The following is a 20,569-nucleotide window of genomic DNA, read 5'->3' as shown; positions in this document are numbered from 1 at the left end:
TAGTTTACATTACCGGTCCACTCAAATATGTGAAAGTCATAGATTAAAGACTAAACTATGGTCTATTTTGTGTTATATAAGTAAAATCTTAAAATAATTTGTACATCGTCACCCACCACCATGTACAATCATTCGTCATGGAAAGAACTGTTTGAACTGTACAGATATTTTTTGCAGGAAAAATTTTGTAATTGCACCCATATATTGCTAAATAATACTTTACTTTGATGCAAATTTCGTAAACCATGTCGAAGATGTAATGGACATTCCTAGTTGAAAAAGTTATACTCTGTTGTACATTTTTGAGATATAAATACAAACAACGCCGCGGTGTGGGCAATATTGTCCTTTTTGCGATATCCCACGGGGATACTCTTTAGGGCAAGGGTCGTGAAATGAGAGGTGCAACATTAAGCATTGGCCACAGTATTCTCCAGTGTATTCCATGACCTTCTCAAATAGTTGTACAGGTTTCTGGACTATTCATTGGCATCAGTAACAACCTATGTTTGAACCATTCCAATTAAGTTCACCTTTTCAGGACGAGGATATGACGTCTGGACCGTTCGACGAACACACACAAACAATCCCTTTGCGCCAACTGTTACCATGATTTTCAGGTAGAATGTGTTCAGTCAATAGCGAAGTGTTAAGCAGGATATTATGTCAAACGATAATGTATGAATTGTAAATTGATATGGCAGCTCCTGCGACATTTAAATGTTGATTCTCTATAAAAGCCTATTTCATTTGTGACTTGTTATATATTTCCTACTCTAATTATGCACGTGTACACATGCCACGTGATTTGATGGTTAGGTGTATTTCCAGTTAAAGATTTTAATTTAAACTGCTTATTCTAGTCTGTTTTGTTTTCAGGGAAGGGATTTGATTCTCATAAATGTACAGGCCTAGGGTGGAACAGATACTTTATTTAGAAATTGGGATTAAGGGTCTTGATATTGGGTTTTCTTCTGTTCTTATTCTGATCTGAAATTAGAACATAACTCGTCCAACGGGCGAGAAGTATAGTATCTGTTATGTTCTGATTGTTTTTAGTTTACTATGAACAGCATTATCATTTGGTTTGCTCTTCCTGATGTAAGGTAGGCTACGTAATCATATTTCTTTTAAATAATAAATTATTATTGAGGTCAAATACTGACTTCCCTCTCTTTCCTTTGAAGATTTGATATATTTGTCTGGACTAATCAATGTCCGGTCTGACACAGATGGTACGGACTGACCTAAACTGTTAATCGCAGGCTTCTTCATCAGTAACAAAGAGCTTCCGACTTACTTTGTCGCTTGAAACACTTGCCGTTGTTTCGCAATATCTAGGTTGTGTTAAGTGTTCACTAACTATATTGTATGTTTGGTACTAGATTGTGATGGTTCTATTCTGGTCGCCGATAAAAATTCCCATTGAACTTCGTAGCAGATGGTCTAGAGTAATTATGATTCAACTCCTGGGACGCTACACAATTCAAACACGATATAATCAAATCCCCACATATTAATAAAGTATATGCTCTAATATTTAATAAGGCTTGGTCACTTTTACAGTTTACCGTGTTCCTCGGTTGCATGTGTATTAATTGTCTTGGTTATCATTGCAACCTTCGTCAAAATGGACTCGTTATAGAAATTCCATGTTCTTGCAACTTTCACTAGAAAATAAGCTTTCTTTCAACCTTCTTTTGAGCTAGTTTCAAAATATGTGATTTTTCCGACTGTCATATCGTTTGTGGACATTAATTTTTTTTTGCATATTAATGAAACAATTTAAACGTACAATTATTTGCTTCGTTTTCCGGAAGAACGACATTATCCTCCATTTATCTGTTGATGTAGCTGCAACAAGTGGAGAAATATCGAAGGGTCAGCCTGTAGCACGCAATTTTATTATTCAATCCGAACAAAGTAAAAACTCTTATCGTGTCAATGTCATCCAATTGTCTTACATCATCAATGTTACTGAAAATATTGTAAATGAAACTTTCAGACTTTGTATTTTTTAAACGTCATATTCTGAAATGTCAAGCGATTTATGACAACAATGCGAATTCTGCTCTACATTATTACAAAAAGAGATGATCATAGATATCTATCATAAATCATATCAATTTTTATTGTTTACTAGCATTTATCTCGACACGAACTATTTTATTACGACCAATAATAATGTGTAATGTCGCTTTACATTTAGAACATTATTCATTTATATCAACATTTTTAATAATTATAATTCTAAATACAATTTCGTTTCTATTCGTTTTCGTCTCCATTTAATCTAACAAGTGATCAAGGGTAATGGGGCGGTTTGCAGTCTAGCATACAATTTTGGACAAATATGATTGAAGACGTTCTATTCAGCCAGGCTATATTCTCCGAAATGATAAAAAAAAATGGTAGTGAAAACCTAAGAAAAAATCACGAAATAGTAAGAATTTACAGGTGAAGGGTAATGAAATCGATCAACGACCCTAAAGAAGTAATAAAAAGATTGAGAACCCCTGCCTTATGCATGTCAGCCCTTCAGATTTCAAGCTTCTTACTAGTTTGAGCTACTCCGACCCAACAAAAAACCTGATACATATTTATCGTTTATTTTATTAATAAGGCATTTCACATAGTTTTAATAAACTGGTTCGTTTACAATATCTTTCTACTTGTCCGAATAGTGAAAGATAACGCCACACTCATGATAGATTAATGCGACAAGCTAACCTAGTTCAGTTCGTATTCCACGACCTAGTGCTATACACATTGAGTAATTGCATTTTTCACTTTTTGACACATAATCTTTACTTTTGTCATCAGATTACTCAGATAAACAACCAATAGACTGAGACTATTGACTTAAAGAAAATGAAAACGATGATCAGTGTTACAAGAGGGACAAGCACCAGAAAATTCCATTCGATAGAATAAATACGATTGTTCCTTCCTCGTAGTTGGCACAATATTAGCTAGCCTCGTTACCATAAGTATAATGGTGGTAAACTTTGCATCTGGCGAAACCTGTCCCCTTTTAGAACGAATTAATTTCTCAACAATCTGTTCTCGCTTAATACCTTTCTATGTCTTTAAGATAAAAAAGCGAATCGTTTACGATATGCAGTCACTATCGAGGATCTTTTCTAGTTATTAATATGTACGATCTAGTATAAAGGTATCTGGAAAACACCACATAAGGGTGAAAAAATTTAATAAGCATATCTACTTGGCCTTAATACCTTACTAAATATTCTAATGTCATCCGCAATTTTAATTGGCACAAAATATCTAAAAAGCTCTACAGGTATATTTAATGTTTAGATTTTCGAACGGCCCCTTTCCTAGTAAATGTCCGTTTGAGATGTGCAGGGGCCAGTAGATCGGCTTCATCTTGGAAGATATCGTTCAGAAACTGGTCGAATTGTGTGGCTATGGAAATGCCACTTTCTGCCAAATCACACCACAAAGAGTCCTTCTGACCGTTTTTAAATTCAACTTCTTTGGTCAGTTTGTCTTTTAATCGATTCATTTCCGACACCTCGTCACCAAGAACCATGATTTGCTGCTTCACAAGTTCATCGGAGCAATCATAATACAGGCACTTTTTAAGTGGAGGTTCAACTATTGTGGGGATGCTGCTGATGCTTGGAGTCTTCGTGGAGTTGAATTGGACGTGATTGTTTGCAGTCGTCGTATTTGGAGGGTTGGTTTTATTGGGCGGTCCAGTGTTCTTTTCATACAAGACGAACTTGTCGTCAGTTATACTACCTGACCTTGTCATGGAGTTCCGCTCAGAATTGTTTTCAACTGGCGAAGAATTATTATTCACAGTGTCAAAATCTAAGTGATTTAAATTCCTATCGTTTACGAGATCAACTACAATACTGATAAGATTTCGAATATCTACATCGTTTAATTCACTAGGAGAGGCGTTATCTATGGCTACAATTCTATTCCCACACAGCTCAATTAAATTCCGAAGCTCTGAGGCAGATCCTCTTACAAACTTGCTTATTGATCCTTTACATAGTTTAGAATTTTTTGAAGTGAAAACTATAACGGCATGTTTGTATATCTCTTCACCGAAAAACTCTTTAAACCAATCGATAACACAAGTATCATTTTCACAAAACCTTGAACTACAGCTAAACACAAACAGAAAAACCTGCGGTCCAGGATGAGCCAATTCAACACATCTCTTAATGCTTTTCTTTATTTCTGCATCGATGTCATTCCCATCAAAATAGCTTGGTGTGTCTACAATGACGAATTTAGTGCCGAATCTCGTCGTTTCACCCGCAGCACACGTCCGTGTTGTAGGAGTTCCTTTCGTGCTCACTGGAAACACATTTTGAGCTAATATAGAATTTCCAGTCGAGCTTTTGCCAGTCCCTGTTTCTCCCACCAGTACCATTCGAATAACCATTTTCTGCAACAAGTGAAAATATAATTTATTTATGTATCGTATTGATAAACGAACTAAGTCTTTATTATGAACGAGTCAAAAGATTTCTGAATGTAAGCCACGATAAAAACAAGACTGGACATAAATAAGTACGGATAGTGCCTTTGTCTGTGATCAGGTGGAATCATAAAAACTTCTGCTAAATAGACAGCTACATTATCTCCTAAACAAAACGCAACCAGGAAAACGAGGTTGAGCTACCTATTGTTATTGTTTCCTTATTGTTTTTATTTCAAATTACTGAGTGATAAACACGGTTCATTATTTAGCGAATGAGCTTTCAAAAATTTTTTTTTTTCTTTACATAAGTGTATAACAGAAACATTTGCTTCTTAAACATTTGCTTCTTAAAATTCGTCCATATTTTATTCTAAATGTAAATCCCAAGTATGTGCAGTCTTAGTAATTATGATTTAAATTCAACGGGGAAACAGGTCGGCCTTTGCTACTGGCAAATTTGAGAGCAACTGCGTTATTCGCTTCACAGTTGCAAATATACTACTTTTTTTTAAGTCTAAATTGTAATCTGAACTGTAATAAAGTTTAAATTGAAATTTGAACTGAAATCTAAAGATTAAATTGAAATTTGAACTGAAAGCCAAAGATTAAATTGTAATCTGAACTGCATTTTAAAGATTAAATTGTTATCTGAACTGAAATCGGAAATGACATCCATAAATTGATATGTATAAGCTTACAACTCAATTGATTCCTGTGTTTGACAAATAGGCACCCTATTGCACTAGATAGTGAACGTTTTAAAATTCATAATTGTCATTTATGAATGTTTCAAATTTTCCAAAAAAAAATCATAATTTTATTTCACCAAGATCTGTTTCATATCATACCTGATTAACTGTTAAACTGAAGAGAATAATCTCATGCAAAGACTTGCCTCATATACATGAAGCTACAAAGACCACCACTCCTTGTGATCAATAAAGTTCTGCTAGACTTACCGTGACCTTACGACAATTATCAAATTAATCAAACTAGGTGCATTGGTATTTTATCACTTGATTGGGTTTGAACTATTGGTTAAACTAATTAGAACATCCAATTAATCGATCTGATAACTCTGTTATTTTATTATTGTACACAATATTGTGTATTTACCTAGTATGTTCTGTCAATCATCTCTATTGGCATGAAGTGAAATGTAAACGAAGATATGTTTTGCATTGTATATTTTAAGTATATGTAACCCCAAGTCTTCTTTCTCTAGAACGAGATATAAAATATTAGTTTTGAAAATGCCTAAAATGTGCTTTTACACGTAATCCTTCTCGTAGACGGACAGCTTTAATACTAATTAAGTGTACTTGTAATGAAGTGTCACTTTAAATGAAATGAATGGAGTTTTACGTCTTACTCTTTTGCACCTAATTGGGCTAATCTTAAACGTTCAGTTCACGAAGGTTCTCAGGTTTTTGGTTCTGAAGTTTGTTATTCCCATTTACATATTGGAGATGGGGGTTTCTCTTTGCATAGTCTACGCTGTATCTCTTCAAAAAGAGATTGAACTAAAACGAAATGTTGACAGTACATTATACCTACCCACCAACAATTTTATTTCACATTTTAAGTAATACCAAACTAACCTAATATTGATTTGAATAATATTTGTTACACTCCATACATTATACCAGTCACAATCAGAGCGTGACGAAAATAGATAATAACACAACATAGAATATCAATTTTGTTATATTACTTTTCATTAGGCAGTTTTTTCCTCATACTCGATACATGTATTTCACAATATTAGGCAACTCAATATGATATGAAAGGGAGTTTTCCGTCTGATGTTCTATTCTAGTCTAGGCTAATTAAGCTTAACATACAGTGTGCGTTGACGGAAATCAAAAACAGCGGCATTAACTTCTTGAAAAGATAATATATTATGCTGCTCGCTTTCATTTTTTTGCATAAATTTGCCACTTTCATTTTGTGGTTAAACACCCACGAATACTGCTTTGTGACTTCGTACATTTTGCTTGTCTGTAATTCTATATAACGAGCTCATACACGACTTGTCAATATCTATTGTGATATTTTGTATCTGTCAGCTTAAGGATTATATTTATGTTATGTTATTTTTTTCATTGTTATATTTTCATAATCTACTTTCCTTGTCTACGTTAGTATTGAAAGATTTATATTATTATATATACATATGTATAAGATATACAAATCGAAGTCAAATATACCTCTTAATATTTTTTATTGTATACTTAATGATCCTTAATGAAAAGGACACTATTAGTATAACTATTTGAAATATACTTCAAACACTGAAGATAAACAAACTTACAAAATATTACTATAACATAACCTCCGATCTTAAAACTAGGCATAGTTATGTTTATGTTAACTGCGATAAGGCACGATTAGGTATTCTTGTTCTTCGCCTCTAATTATTAATCGTTGCAGGTTACTCACCCTTTTTGGAGATGGATTAATTTCATCTAAACTTGGTATAAATACAGGTACACCTATCTCCTAAATAGTTATAATTTTCCTTTTATCACCGTCGCCATGTTGTCACGTGACATGAGTCTAAAAAAAACTGTTATCTCAATTTGAATAGGTAACCGGTGTGGCAAGTCAGCCTTTACAATATAGTATAATCTGTATTAGGTATAGCATGTATTCTGCATAATACAGTCCAATACAGTTAAACGAGAGCACAATATTCATTTAACCCACTTACGAGATACAAAGCTATATATTATTGCAAACTGTGAAAGGCTTTGTCGAATTTGAATAACCTCTAACCACATTCGGTCAAGTCTTACTCTATTTGGATTTCTGCCATACGAGAATATCCGTGATCTGACAATTTTTGGAATGCACTTCGCGACATTATCTTTTTTTGAGCGAAGGAAGGGTAGTTTTTGATCATTTCATCAAAGATTGTCATGTTATATCTATATCTCTTTTTTTTTTGCATCTTTGTACTGTTATTATATGATAAAGCCTTTGAATACTTATTCCAATGCCTTGCTGCTTGGTTTGCCAGTTTACTGCTGATTTAATCACTATTTATTCATTTAGCAACCGTTAAAATCGCCAATCATATTGGTCCCTTCTTGCAACTCTTTCCAAATGAATCCACGTATAAAGAAAAGCAATGTTGTTAGATATCCCATACATATTTAAATGCGGCTGTTGTTAGAAAATGTAAATATGTCCATATCTCATCTGAAGTATCTCATTTACTAGTGGTAATATTAGGCTTTCGACAGGCTCATCAAATAAGCTACATGCTTCTGGCCGTAATTGACCATGGACTTGTTCTCAATAGAAAACAAGTTGCTGAATTCTAGGTAGTTTAATTGCCAAGAAATACATACATCAGATTCAGTTGAATCTGAAAAGTCTTGTATTGCGAGTGAGATCAAAATGATATTGGGGAAACATCGTCAACTGACTTATAAAGCTGTGGTTTGTACGACGAAACATTGTTCAGACAATAAGGAAGGAGATTAATCTTGCAATCGTTTTTCTCCTTTGCATTTATTTGGTTTATTTTGCAATAAGATTTACCAAACAAAAATATACACACCCAATGTAGGTGTGTTGTTTCAATTGTATCCATCGGATTAGGAGAAAAAAAAAGAAAATACAGTCCTACCTCCATTTCCGAAGCACAAACCAAAATTACATTGTATCATTTTTCTATTAACCTTCCGTGTGAGTAAACTGTTGTTTTTGTTTTCTCGATTTTCGTCGATTGCATTTGACTTTGATTTTGATTAATAGTTTCGAACCGAATGGATTTGATTTAATTTCACTATTTGAAGAAAAAAGTTGTTTGTATCCGGCCTTTAATTAAATGATGACTAGTGAACAATCCTTATTGTAATTTTTTTTTAAAAGTTTCGATCCATTCGAACCATAACGGGTTATAATTGCAGCATTTAAATAGAATCGTTCTTGGTGGTACCACATAACTGTTTTAATTAATTCTAATTACCACTGAATTATTTTGACTGGAAGGAAATTGAATCTGAAAACGGATATCGGCTTGAAAGAAACATTCTTTTATTATACAGTAGCTCTTTACAAAAGGCTTCGTTCAATTCCACTGTTCTTCAGGAACAAACCTGAAGCAGATCGACAATTGTACGTCACTTCATAATTCCATTCAAAAATCAATCACGCTTTTCGTTTTAGCAGCCATTAATGAATAACGATCTGAAAATACATAGTTTCCAATATAATAACCCCTTGGCAAAGCCTACACAAATATTTTCTCGAATCTGCTTGACATGTTCTTCAGAGAAAGTGTGGTACACATTCACTCCCCTTCAAAGACAATACAAATAAACCCTACGTCGATCTGCAAAATCTATATAGAATTAAGATTGGCCAACTTCGCCAAAAATACCAATCCCTAAGAAACCATATGTTTCATCGCTCAACTGTCCTTGCCCTGGTATATAACATCTCAGGAGCACAGACATCCCCAACGTCGATGGGCATTAACGTTGGAAGTTTATGGAAGAAGTCTGTAATTGTTTTTTGTGATTTTAAGGTCAAGTTGTCCAATTTCGATAGACTTCAGAGTATGTTCAGGGAGTAATTTCTCATTAACCGTGTGGCACACATTGCCCTTTACCTAAACAATTTACTTTACGAACGATAACTGTGGTTCAATACTTAAGAACACTTGACGTTGCCCCCTTCACAAGAACAATACATCTAACATGTGATCGTCTTTCTAATATAATTTACATGTTCATTGGTGAAATCCTAATTGCTGGATATTTCAATGTAAATAATCAAAGTCTTTAAAAGATTTGTAGTCTGATTACGTGTCTGGGTATAATCTGGTTGAAAGATTTTCTTTTCACAAATAATATTAGACATCAAAAGCTTACATTTCGGAACGCAGGTCAACATGGTCTCTGATCTAACGTCGTTGATAGGTACACAAAGTTCAACATAATCCACACAACGTTCAACATAATCTATCTCTGTACGTACACGTTCTTACACGTTAGAAAAACTAAAAGGCAATTTGTCAACACAAAAAAAAAACACAAAAATAACGTTAAAATTGCGTCTCTTTTTGTTCACACTTTTGTCAGTCAATCTGTAAGTATTGTAATGTCCATTCTTTTTTTTAATTTTTTGACAACCCTAGTATGCAGCTAGGGACAGCATTATGAAGACAATGTGTAATTCCAATTAAACTGACTTCAGTATCAGAGACACGAATTAACGTCTAGTTTGACGAATAAAGAAAAACATTGATCCGAAATGACCAGACATACACGATCAATAGCACCATTAACTGACCCTTGCCTCCTCTCCTATTTGAGCTTTTAACTATTAGGTTTAATGAATACTCTTCCATCAAGCATTGGTTTTAAAGTTCTTGTCCTTATAAACGTTATCATTATACCTTCCTTACACGTTACTTGATTCTTTACACGTAAATGAATTCCCAATTAGAACAGAAGATGATGTTGGTGTTGATTCTTAAAAACTTTATTTCAATATGTACTTACATAAAGCGAATTAATTTTACATGAAAGAATTATTTAGACTTAAGTGAAACTTCGTGTTGGGTCTTGGTTTAAACAATAGAAATAATACGTTATATTCTTCTGATTTCCGGGGAAAATACGACTAGAAACTCCCATGAATTGTGCATTGGGGAAAACTAAATGCCTGTTGTTACTATACCGTAAAATACTCACATAATTATCTTATATTTGCCAGGAATTGTCCCTGAATTGGTGATTCTGGATCGATCTCTTCCAGTTTTCATGCAAGTCAGCTCAGCTCAAAGGGAAGTAACTATATTCGACTAAGGTTCCGGGTACATTCAATTGACTTCCACCGCCAATTTGGAGATATAGCAACTTTGATTTCAAGTCATGTAATTCGTGTGTTGAATTAGAGCAGTTTCAATCTTCAATATGGATACCTTATGATGATACAAGCTGTATTTTTTTTTGCACCCACCAAATAATATGAACTTAATTGAGACACAAGCTTATTCCATTTTGCCCCTGTTGTGTTTTAATACTTCTATATCGCTCTGCAATTGATGTATTGAGCAGCATTTTAACAGTGGTATTTCTATATCGCTCTGCAATTGATGTATTGAGCAGCATTTTAACAGTGGTATTTCTATAGTGCTCTACAATTGATGTATTGAGCACATGTTAACAGTGGTATTTCTATATCACTCTACAATTGATGTATTGAGCAGCATTTTAACAGTGGTATTTCTATATCACTCTACAATTGATGTATTGAGCAGTATTTTAACAGTGGTATTTCTATATATCGCTCTACAATTGATGTATTGAGCAGTATTTTAACAGTGGTATTTCTATATATCGCTCTACAATTGATGTATTGAGCACTATTTTAACAGTGGTATTTCTATATCACTCCACAATTGATGTATTGAGCAGCATTTTAACAGTGGTATTTCTATATCGCTCTACAATTGATGTATTGAGCACTATTTTAACAGTGGTATTTCTATATATCGCTCTACAATTGATGTATTGAGCACTATTTTAATATCGCTCTACAATTGATGTATTGAGCACTATTTTAACAGTGGTATTTCTATATATCGCTCTACAATTGATGTATTGAGCACTATTTTAACAGTGGTATCTTATATCTCACTACAATTGATGTATTGAGCACTATTTTAACAGTGGTATTTCTATATATCGCTCTACAATTGATGTATTGAGCAGTATTTTAACATTGATATCTTGAGCACTATTTTAACTATATCTCTTCACAATTGATGTATTGAGCACTATATTAACAGTGGTATCTTTTATCTCTCTACAATTGATATATTGAGCACTATTTTAACTCTGGTATCTTATATCTCTCTGCAATTGATGTATAGAGCATACTTTTAACAGTGAATTTATATTTTGTTAATGTACATCCCAGGTATAAGAAAACTAAATGCAGTATTTTCAGAAAAAAGGGGTATGGAAACAGTGAACTAGTTAAAGAATATTATCAGAATTCCTTTTGAAAATTATCATTTTATTTTTTTATATTATAACAGTGCATACTTTTTTTTATTTCTGACCGCATCAATGACCATTTGTAAATGTATATATCTTATAGCTCTTCTGTGGATTTATTCTTTATGTTACTTTGTATTTAATTTGTAGTTTGTAGAATCTTTGGGAAATTAAGACTTTTGTTGACATGGGTTGCCAAAAATAAGTTAGAATTTAATATTCAAAAAAATAATGTAGAAAAATAAAGTAGACTACGAAACGCATATAATTTTATTTTGACATGCAATATCAGAGTTACGTACCCTTAACTCTTTATACACTGACTGCTTTACCAGTAGTCATTTACACTGAATAACTTTTAACTTTTCTGATATTTCATCGTCTTCTTTTTCTATTGTAATGTGTTGATATAAAAGATATTTGAAAATAGAAAATATAGTGTCAAACTAACCTCAACACATCCCCAGTAAATAACATCCGTGTTATAATGAGATTTCAATTCGGTGTAAAGGAATACTTCTCTTCGAATGAAAATAACAATTTAAACTTGACCAATAATAGTATATACTCATCAGTTGATTTACCTGGTATCATCGTCAATTTTTAATAGAAATTTGCCTTATTAGATGAGAAATCTAATACAAACTGAAATCATTGATATTTCCCGGTAAGGAAGGATATGAACCTAGATTTTATGATTATTTAAATATTCACCAAGTTAAGAATTACATCCTTATCTAATATAGATGTTGAAGTCGTATGTCAACTTAGTTTAAATATTACAAATAGCAAGTCGGAATGAAGAGTTGGAAATAAAGCTGTAGAAAATCTGATAAACCAAAATTTACAGCATTATTAACAAAACCCATATTTTGTTAAACCTTAAGGGAAATTCATGTTTTCAACCGGTTGATTTGTACATTCTGTAATAGTCAATGTTCATTACCATTGAACCTCGAAATCGGCGAGGTTGAAAATGTATTATGTACCCGCTTGTTGAATCTGGATGTAACGATAGAAAATCTGGCTTAGGGCTCGCAATGTAGGCAGTTCTCGTTTTTGTAGAGTAAGCTCCTTCGTCTGAAAGCAGTTGTAATCAAATAACTTCCTTTTCTGCTTGATTTATGTTTTTATGGTGACTGATGGCTAATATTCAAATTCCACCATGTTCGGTTTATTAGCTTTTTCATTTGGAGAATGTTACAGTGGAACTTTGATTGATGTTGACCTCTCGTGATGCAAATAACTCCACAGCAATCTTTTAATTTCATTAATCCATCAAACACCACTATAAAAAATCCATATCGGATAGAAATGCAGTGGAGAATGAATGAAAGGTATTTGAATTCAGACAGATCGGTGCAAGTAAAAGTCGGTGACATCCTTTGTATATCATTGAATTTAATTCTTTGTTATTCCGGTTGCGGCTGAATATAGGACTAATTATTAATGTCTCAAGCTAACCAAGCAAGGTTACGGCACGTAACAACAGCTAGGCCTGAAATTTTTACAGTGATAAATTACACATTACTACGTTTAGGACTTCAGAACCTCCTGTTAGATTCGAAAGCATTGATTCACCAAAATTAGAGAAACTAAAAGCTATAAGGAACTAGTAATAACCTCATCTGCATCCGTATGAAATAACGAATTCATAAACTTTAATTTAGTCCCTACTGTTCAAAATTCCCACTAAAGTTCATCCAACAATCTACAAGAGACGTAGTTGCATTCAATATAGAGATGGGGCTACATGTCACCCTGGCTTTTTGTGGATTAATATCACATTGCAGTAGTTCTGTTACTGTTATGCTATGATTAGAAGCAACAGACTAGACTACTTGTTCTGAATGTATTTTTTAGATTCTGAAGCTTTAATTTAGATTTTTGGAATGTTTGTTCAATCTGTGAAGGAATGAACCACGCCAGCTGCTTCAGAGTGAACATGTCTAAATTGTTCTCCAATTGCCTTATGTCAATCACTTTCCACTATATGTGTCTTCGTTCTGTTACTATTTCTAGCAATACTGCTCAGTCTCAAAGCCGATCTTTTATCTATTGTGTCGCCCCTGACCTCCCCAATTGCTAAGGCGAATGTAAGTAAATCTGCTTCGAAATGAAACGATGCCTATTGAAAAAACTTGGTAAGCTACAAAAGCAATAGTTAATGCATCAATTCCGTTTAGAATTCAAAAACTGTCTTCTTCTCTACCACAATCGAAGATTTTAATTACCGAGGTAAGCCCAATTTTCATTGCAGATCAACTATTAGAAATCGTAGGTAACAATAACTCAATCATCGTAAAGTGTGACCCACAACTAAATGTTCACATATATAAAGTCTTTACTGAAAATGATCGGGAAAACTTTCACTTTAGTGGTTTTTAAATTGAGATAAATGTTTGCTTGTAAGAGAGTAATCTTCTACCCCGTTATTAGAAGCTCAATTGACATTTCATCTTTTGCCTTTTCTTCCAATGATGGATGCTTGACCTTCTCCTCAGACAATCTTTCAATTCCAACAATGTGCTTTATTTATTTATAGTACCCCTCTTATTGATTAAAACTTTCGCCTTTGACTGTCATGAGAACTGTAAGGCTTATAATAGCTTCTTAACTTTCAAATTTGTTTCAGCCCACATGTGATGATGAGATATATTGCCGTGACCCTCCGCCAATGGGATGTGAATTCGGTGAAGGTCTCAGTTTTGACAAAACTTTACAATACTTCAACATATACATCTGACATTTCTCTTTTGAGGATTTATAGTTTTATTTTGTAAGACAAAAAATGTAAAACGCATATGTTAACTCTCGGTCGCAAAGCATTGGATGGACTCAACGTTTTATTGGGAAAGCTGGTGTATTTTGATTGTTTGGTCAGTCAATGTTTCAAAGACAAATACGTGTGAGCAAGCCAGCTTTGGTGGCCTCCTGACTCCCCACAGAAACTGTGCCAGACGTATAGATTATCGATGCAATACACTTTATTTATAATACATCACATTATGAAAACAACAGAAAGATCTGTACCCCAGAGTTAGCCAAGGAAACACCGTGAATACACTGCCAATTTTCTCTCCCGCCCTTACTCTCTCAGTAGAAGGCCTTTCTAACTGTATTTAATCTACATCGGGCCCACAGAACACCACAGCACTGCTGTGACAATGTTGTCCCTCTAGTGCCCTGTCTGAAACTGATCTGAACGAGTTAAATCATGTACTTCAACCTAAACAGAACTCAGTAGTTCTTACAATAGATCTGATGCAATACATCAAAGAGGTCGACAGGATGTTGTTACAACAGTTTAAAACAATATTGCCTACTAATTTAAAGAGACAGTATGGGTTATTTGGTTACAGGTGTTTAACTATCGTTCAACACTTCTTATAGGACAGAAGTCAGGCAGTTAAGCATGATTATTGTCTAGAATACTTCACTTTAGGCAGTCGAATGGGAAGAAATGCAAAAGTTGGCGATGCCCTTAAATGAGGTGATCTAGCAGCATTCATCTTATTAATATTTACATGGCACTGCCCGTTTTTAGGCTATTATAAAGCATATAAGAAGGACTCTTGCATTTGTATGAGCTTTTTACTCTATGATAAGTTTTGTGAGACTACATAGTGAGCAATCGTGCACGTAAAAAAAAAATTCATAATTACTGTCGCTTCCTTTTGTTAATCATATATATGTATTACAATTATATTAGACCCCCAACCATTCATAAAATGAGATTTTATCTAAATCACACGTAAATTATTATTTCATATATTTTTTTTATGTTTCTTTTTGTATTTAAATGAGAACGGCCACATTGATTTCAGTTTAATGATGATGAATGATAAAATGAACATTTATTTCCGCTCAAACGGCGCTACCCCCCGTATACTTGATGTATAGAGTTGTTGTTTTGTTTTTTGTTTTAGTAATTAAATTTTTGTATTAAACGAAAATCAATGAATTTACCAATTACAGTGCTTCACAACCATATTTGAGAATAAAGTTCAGAATTTGGAACTTCTTGCCAAAGTTAGTATTGTGATGTACAAAGGCTATATCCGGAGATTTCATGTTTTGTCTTTATTTGTGATTAAAGAGCAGTAAAATCACTATGACAAATCGATGTTATGGCATAAAACCAAAGAGAAATATTTATGAGATATCGTAAAATAAACATCATTCACGCAATATGTGAATACACAATACTGTTCAAAAATAGTAGCATTTAATGGAAATAACTTTCAAAGGTCTGCCAAATCCATGTGTTTTTTTTTATATCCGTCTACATTATCGTAGAACGATTAACGATATTGCCACCGTTCCTTGCATGTATGAGTAGCGTTATCAAATCGTAAAATATGCAATTGGTGACGCACTGTAAGTAAGCCAAAATTAATATAAACCATGTTAATATTAGGCGGTTATTGGCTCAGACAAGCTTACATCATATTGAAGGTCCCAATGGCGTTTTTTCTTCGTTTTAAGAAGTGGGGGTGATTGGTGTTGAGGGGAGGGGTGGGAGGTACAAAGACACCTTTTGACTAGAGCTTCATTTTATTTACAAATAATGAAAATCGTACACACGACAGCACAATATAACAAAGCAGGTTTAATTTGTACCACGTAGCACCTTGATGTACATAATACAACCATACAGTTTAGTTTATTTACAATGTACAATTTGATCTCAAGTTTGGGTTATCTTTTTTAATGAACCTTAAATTACTTTGATCTTTTAAATAGACAATGGTTATTCATTTGATGAATTATTTATATAAATGACGCGACATGCGATTAAATGCTAAGTTGTGTGTGTTTTTGTGGAATCTGTGAAACGAGTATGTGAATCTGATAGACAATTTTTGATGAAAACACAGATTGAAAAGATTGTCCAAGGTTTGACGTTTCAATAAAAATGATAATTTGTCAATGATTAGAATCTTAAAAAATAAATTGTGTTCAAAATGAAGAAAAAACATATATTAGAATATCATTTAGAATACAATGCCAATCATAAAAAAAAAGTGTGTGGACAATTATAGTTTACTTCTATATATGAGCACAAGTTACATTAAAGTCAACTCTGAGCATGCGATGTTTTACCGCAGCTTCGTTAGACCCAAATATAACAGACCCGTAACAAGAACTTTAGTCAATAGTTGACACTTTAAAGGTACCATTTCACGAACACCTTCCATTCAAAAAGTGGGCGGAATGTGACTCGCCGTTGTATCACAAATGGTTAAAGCTACAAATTTTCTTAATTTACATCGAAGAATTTGTATATCCAAGGGCAGTTCAACCTCTCTCCGTCATATTGTTCGTCCATCTAGCAGATATTCACGCAACTAAATTCAATTTGTTTAGGACTGGATTCTACGGAACAAAATATATCTATACATAAAGATTAAAAGTTACTCGATTGCAAATTGATCAATACCATGATGACACACGAGGGAACCCGATAGTTAACAGTTGCTCATGATCTACTTTCTGGCAAAATTTGGTTCGGGTGGTCGCCTTGTGCTATTGTAATTTGCTAACATCTAGTTAATCACAGGTTCTGGTAGTTTTTAAAGTTTTTGGCCCTCTCTCTAGGTATCACTAAGAGCGAGTCAACAGTGGGAAGGGTATTTGCTCGTTGATCCAAAGATAAACCTTATTTCCCATTATAATTCATGACAATTTGGCGTCTTCGCAAGTACAATAATGTATATCATAATTAGATCTGAACGTCGAGGAGATCATTGGACTGATTTGATACTTATTGTACTAAGCAGGACTAAATGAATTTGAGTGTTCGTGAAATAGTACCTTGATCATATGATGGAATTCAAATCAACGTATTGAAGACAGTACATAAAAAGGTTGACAAAAAAACAAACGTAGCGTTACAATGAATGATATACTTAAAGATATTTCGTCTATAAAAAACCGGGGTCTTAATTTCCCTTTAAGGAATTGACCTGTATTTTTCGTACCAAAGCATTATATTGATCCATGATTTTGACATTATGGACCGCTTGAGTATTTAATGTTGGTAGCGGTAGCCATATTTCAATCCAGATGGATCAACTTTGATACACAAAGCAGTAAAGCAATTAAGCCTTATATTTGGCAAGCATATTTGAAACAAGTTTGTAATAATTTGCTGACACAAATACATTCTCATCTAGTAATATTTTTTTCAGTGCACTCAGAATCCCTAGTTGACTGAAAAAATATATTTATGTCAGCAAGTTTCGATCTAAGATACGACCTACTTGAAATTACACGAAACAGACCGATCAATTCGCTCTAGGACACTTGGCTTGAAGTAAGAAGTCTTTGGTTCGATTTAACTCTTTCTAACTAACACACATGTTAATTTGTCTACTACGTCTAACTTGTATCGTCGTCCAACTTCTTTGGTCCCTAAAGGCACTGTCAAAGAACGCCACTAGACCTCGTGAAACACATGAACATCTATCTAGTACAAGCTAATTGTAACTGACTCTCTAATCTATAATGATGCTAGACTATCTCGATCTGTCTCCGTTTCTGTTGTCGTACCGGCACCAAATCTTTGTTGAACATTGAGTCTGATATGTTCTGAGGATGGAGCTGAAAAGAGAAGAAAAAAGGTGTCAACGGAATATTCCTAGGGTTTGAAGATCCTGTATTTTGGTTTTATGTGTTTTGTGGGATTTTGAGAACTTATGTGATCGCCATTTTTTTCAACGTCAATGCAAACCTTCATTATTCCACTCGCCCTTTTCAGCTTTAGTGCATTTATTGTAATGAAATAAACAATTTCACTGGCTTTTCAGGGTGTACAAAATTTGCTTTTATGTTGTTTGTCAAAAGACCATAGAGTCTTTATAGGTACTCTAATTTCTTTTATAATGCTGAAAACATGGTTATTATTGACAATTCTTCCCCTATATCTTTATGAATACCAGGATTACACATATTCTAGTTTGATAAGCTGATTCATAAGAACCTCAGTCGTAAACCTAATGTTTCAATCGTATCAAATTGTAGGAACCAAGTCATTTTTATTTCTAATAAATAAAATATTGAATTGAATTGTTTCTTTTCAAACTGTAACATCATATTTCGTATTCTAATTCGTCTACGATTTACATTTATTTCAGCATCTAATGCATTTTAACAATTTTATTGTTATTGCATATGTCAATTTTTACATAAACAGAAATAGTATTTACACATTTTATTTATGCATTACAGCTAATGTGAAACAAACTGTTCAAGTCGTATTAACTAAAGGCAATCATGAAATAACTTATAATGACGACTCGACCTGTCGTCTCTAAACTAATTTTGAACCTTATGAGTGACGGTATATCAATATTATTAAGAGATATTAGATAGAAACTAATAACTACATTATTGCCTATTAATATCCATTCTGAATACACAATACGCTTTGATATTCATATTGAGGCAAAGTTCAAGGGAACGTCAAACCTTTGCCAATTAGGTTTGCGTTTACACATAATTGCTTCCAATTGTCAAGATCTGATACGAAACATATGGACTCTGTGATACGAATATGAATACAGGTTGGACCAGAGCAATATCATGCGATTGTTTGGTCTTTGGGGGGGGGGGGGTGTTTCCATTTATTTGTCATTTATTTGCTGTAGTGTAATAGTATGTTATATGGGGTTTCGCCAAAGGACTTTCTGTATATTCGCAACTTTGGCAATGCAGCATTGGACAAAAAATTCAATGTCTTGATGAACCCAATTCAGAGAGTACATGTACCTCTTTATAACTGCCCAAAATTTCTATTAGTTTTCGTCAACCAAAATCTCTTGACATGGTTTCGTTAGTTTACATAATCAGAACTTGAGACGTTCTGTTAATCAATATATGGAATAAGCACTCTGCCTTGACAGACTTGTCAAATTCCCCGACAATTGCTCTACCTAGAGATCGTCTTCACATTTTTCTTTTAATGACAAACGCCTTCATGTTCTGGTTTGTGATTGACAATTTATTTTGTCCTTATCAATTAGAGATCTTTTGACTACTGTCTACTTTCCAGTGGAATTCTGAAGGCATGTTGAAACAATCATGAACAAGTATGTAGAACATTTTGAGACCGGAACCAGTTTTCCCTGTATTTCTTCTTAATATGTCTCTCACCAATATTATATACATGTCCATTGATTTTTATGTCAGTTGAAATATTCCAATGAATCTGTTGTGTCAAACAGGCGTATTCCTCATCGTTATTTAGATGTTATGTAGTTTCTTATTTCAATGATAGATTTTTGGATCTACTATTTAGCATTCTCTTACTCTTTCTGAGGCACATGAAATTGCCATTCTATAGGATCTTGCGAATGGTCCGACAACTATATACATATATTGCAAAGATATCTCCTTTTTTGCTTAACCATCCACAATTACACCCTGCACTGCAGTAAGAGAGGTTTCTGGACCAAAGGTTAAATTGTGGAATTAGATGCGTAATTCCTTTAGGATTTTTGAATGAATTATTAATCTCTTTATCAATTTAAGAGTGAACAGCCAAGAAAAAAGTACATGTAATGAAATGTCTATGTATTGTAATGAAATGTAATGTATATGATTGATAATGAACCCTGAAGTAAATGTGTTCTAACTAATTATATAATGTCCTACATACTATCGAACTTACGAAAAACGTTCAGAAATAATAAATCACATCAGAAAAAAAAATTCATTATGTTTGATTCAACTGAACAATTGTATAGTTTATTGAGCTAGTTTCGTAAGAAGTAAGTAATAATTTTAATTTTTCTCAAAATAAGCTTTTTTCAATGTAAAAGCAATTTGGCATTATTCGAATGTATTTTGCATTATTGTTATATAGGTTACATGGATAATGGATCTTATTTTGAACTTTATTAATCATTCTAAGAATGCTTTGCAGTAAGATTAAGGGTCGTTCGAAAGATTGACCGCTTTTACAATAAAGATATTTGTTCTGTTTAGAATTTACCAGAGCTTTGGGTCGTACTGAGGGGGAAGTTGGCTATAGAAGAACTCCCGCTTTGTCCATATTAGCAGTATCCGTAGATCTCCA

At 33.5% G+C, this 20,569-nt stretch overlaps 1 protein-coding gene across 1 annotated transcript; it reads right to left on the bottom strand.

Annotated features, from left to right (window-relative positions):
* Positions 1-3,738: 3,738 nt before the first annotated feature.
* LOTGIDRAFT_195901 (hypothetical protein) lies at positions 3,739-7,053 on the bottom strand (the record flags this gene model as incomplete). The annotated part of the gene is made up of 2 exons (XM_009065824.1): positions 6,908-7,053; positions 3,739-4,429 (listed from the first exon to the last, which is right to left on the bottom strand). A coding segment is annotated over exon 2 (687 nt), but the record flags the coding sequence as incomplete, so codon positions are not given.
* Between the last annotated feature and the right edge of the window lie 13,516 nt (positions 7,054-20,569).

This window comes from Lottia gigantea, assembly GCF_000327385.1.
Source record: "Lottia gigantea unplaced genomic scaffold LOTGIsca_71, whole genome shotgun sequence".
NCBI classification, from domain to species: Eukaryota; Metazoa; Mollusca; class Gastropoda; family Lottiidae; genus Lottia; species Lottia gigantea.
This window is presented reverse-complemented; position numbering and strand designations above follow the sequence as displayed.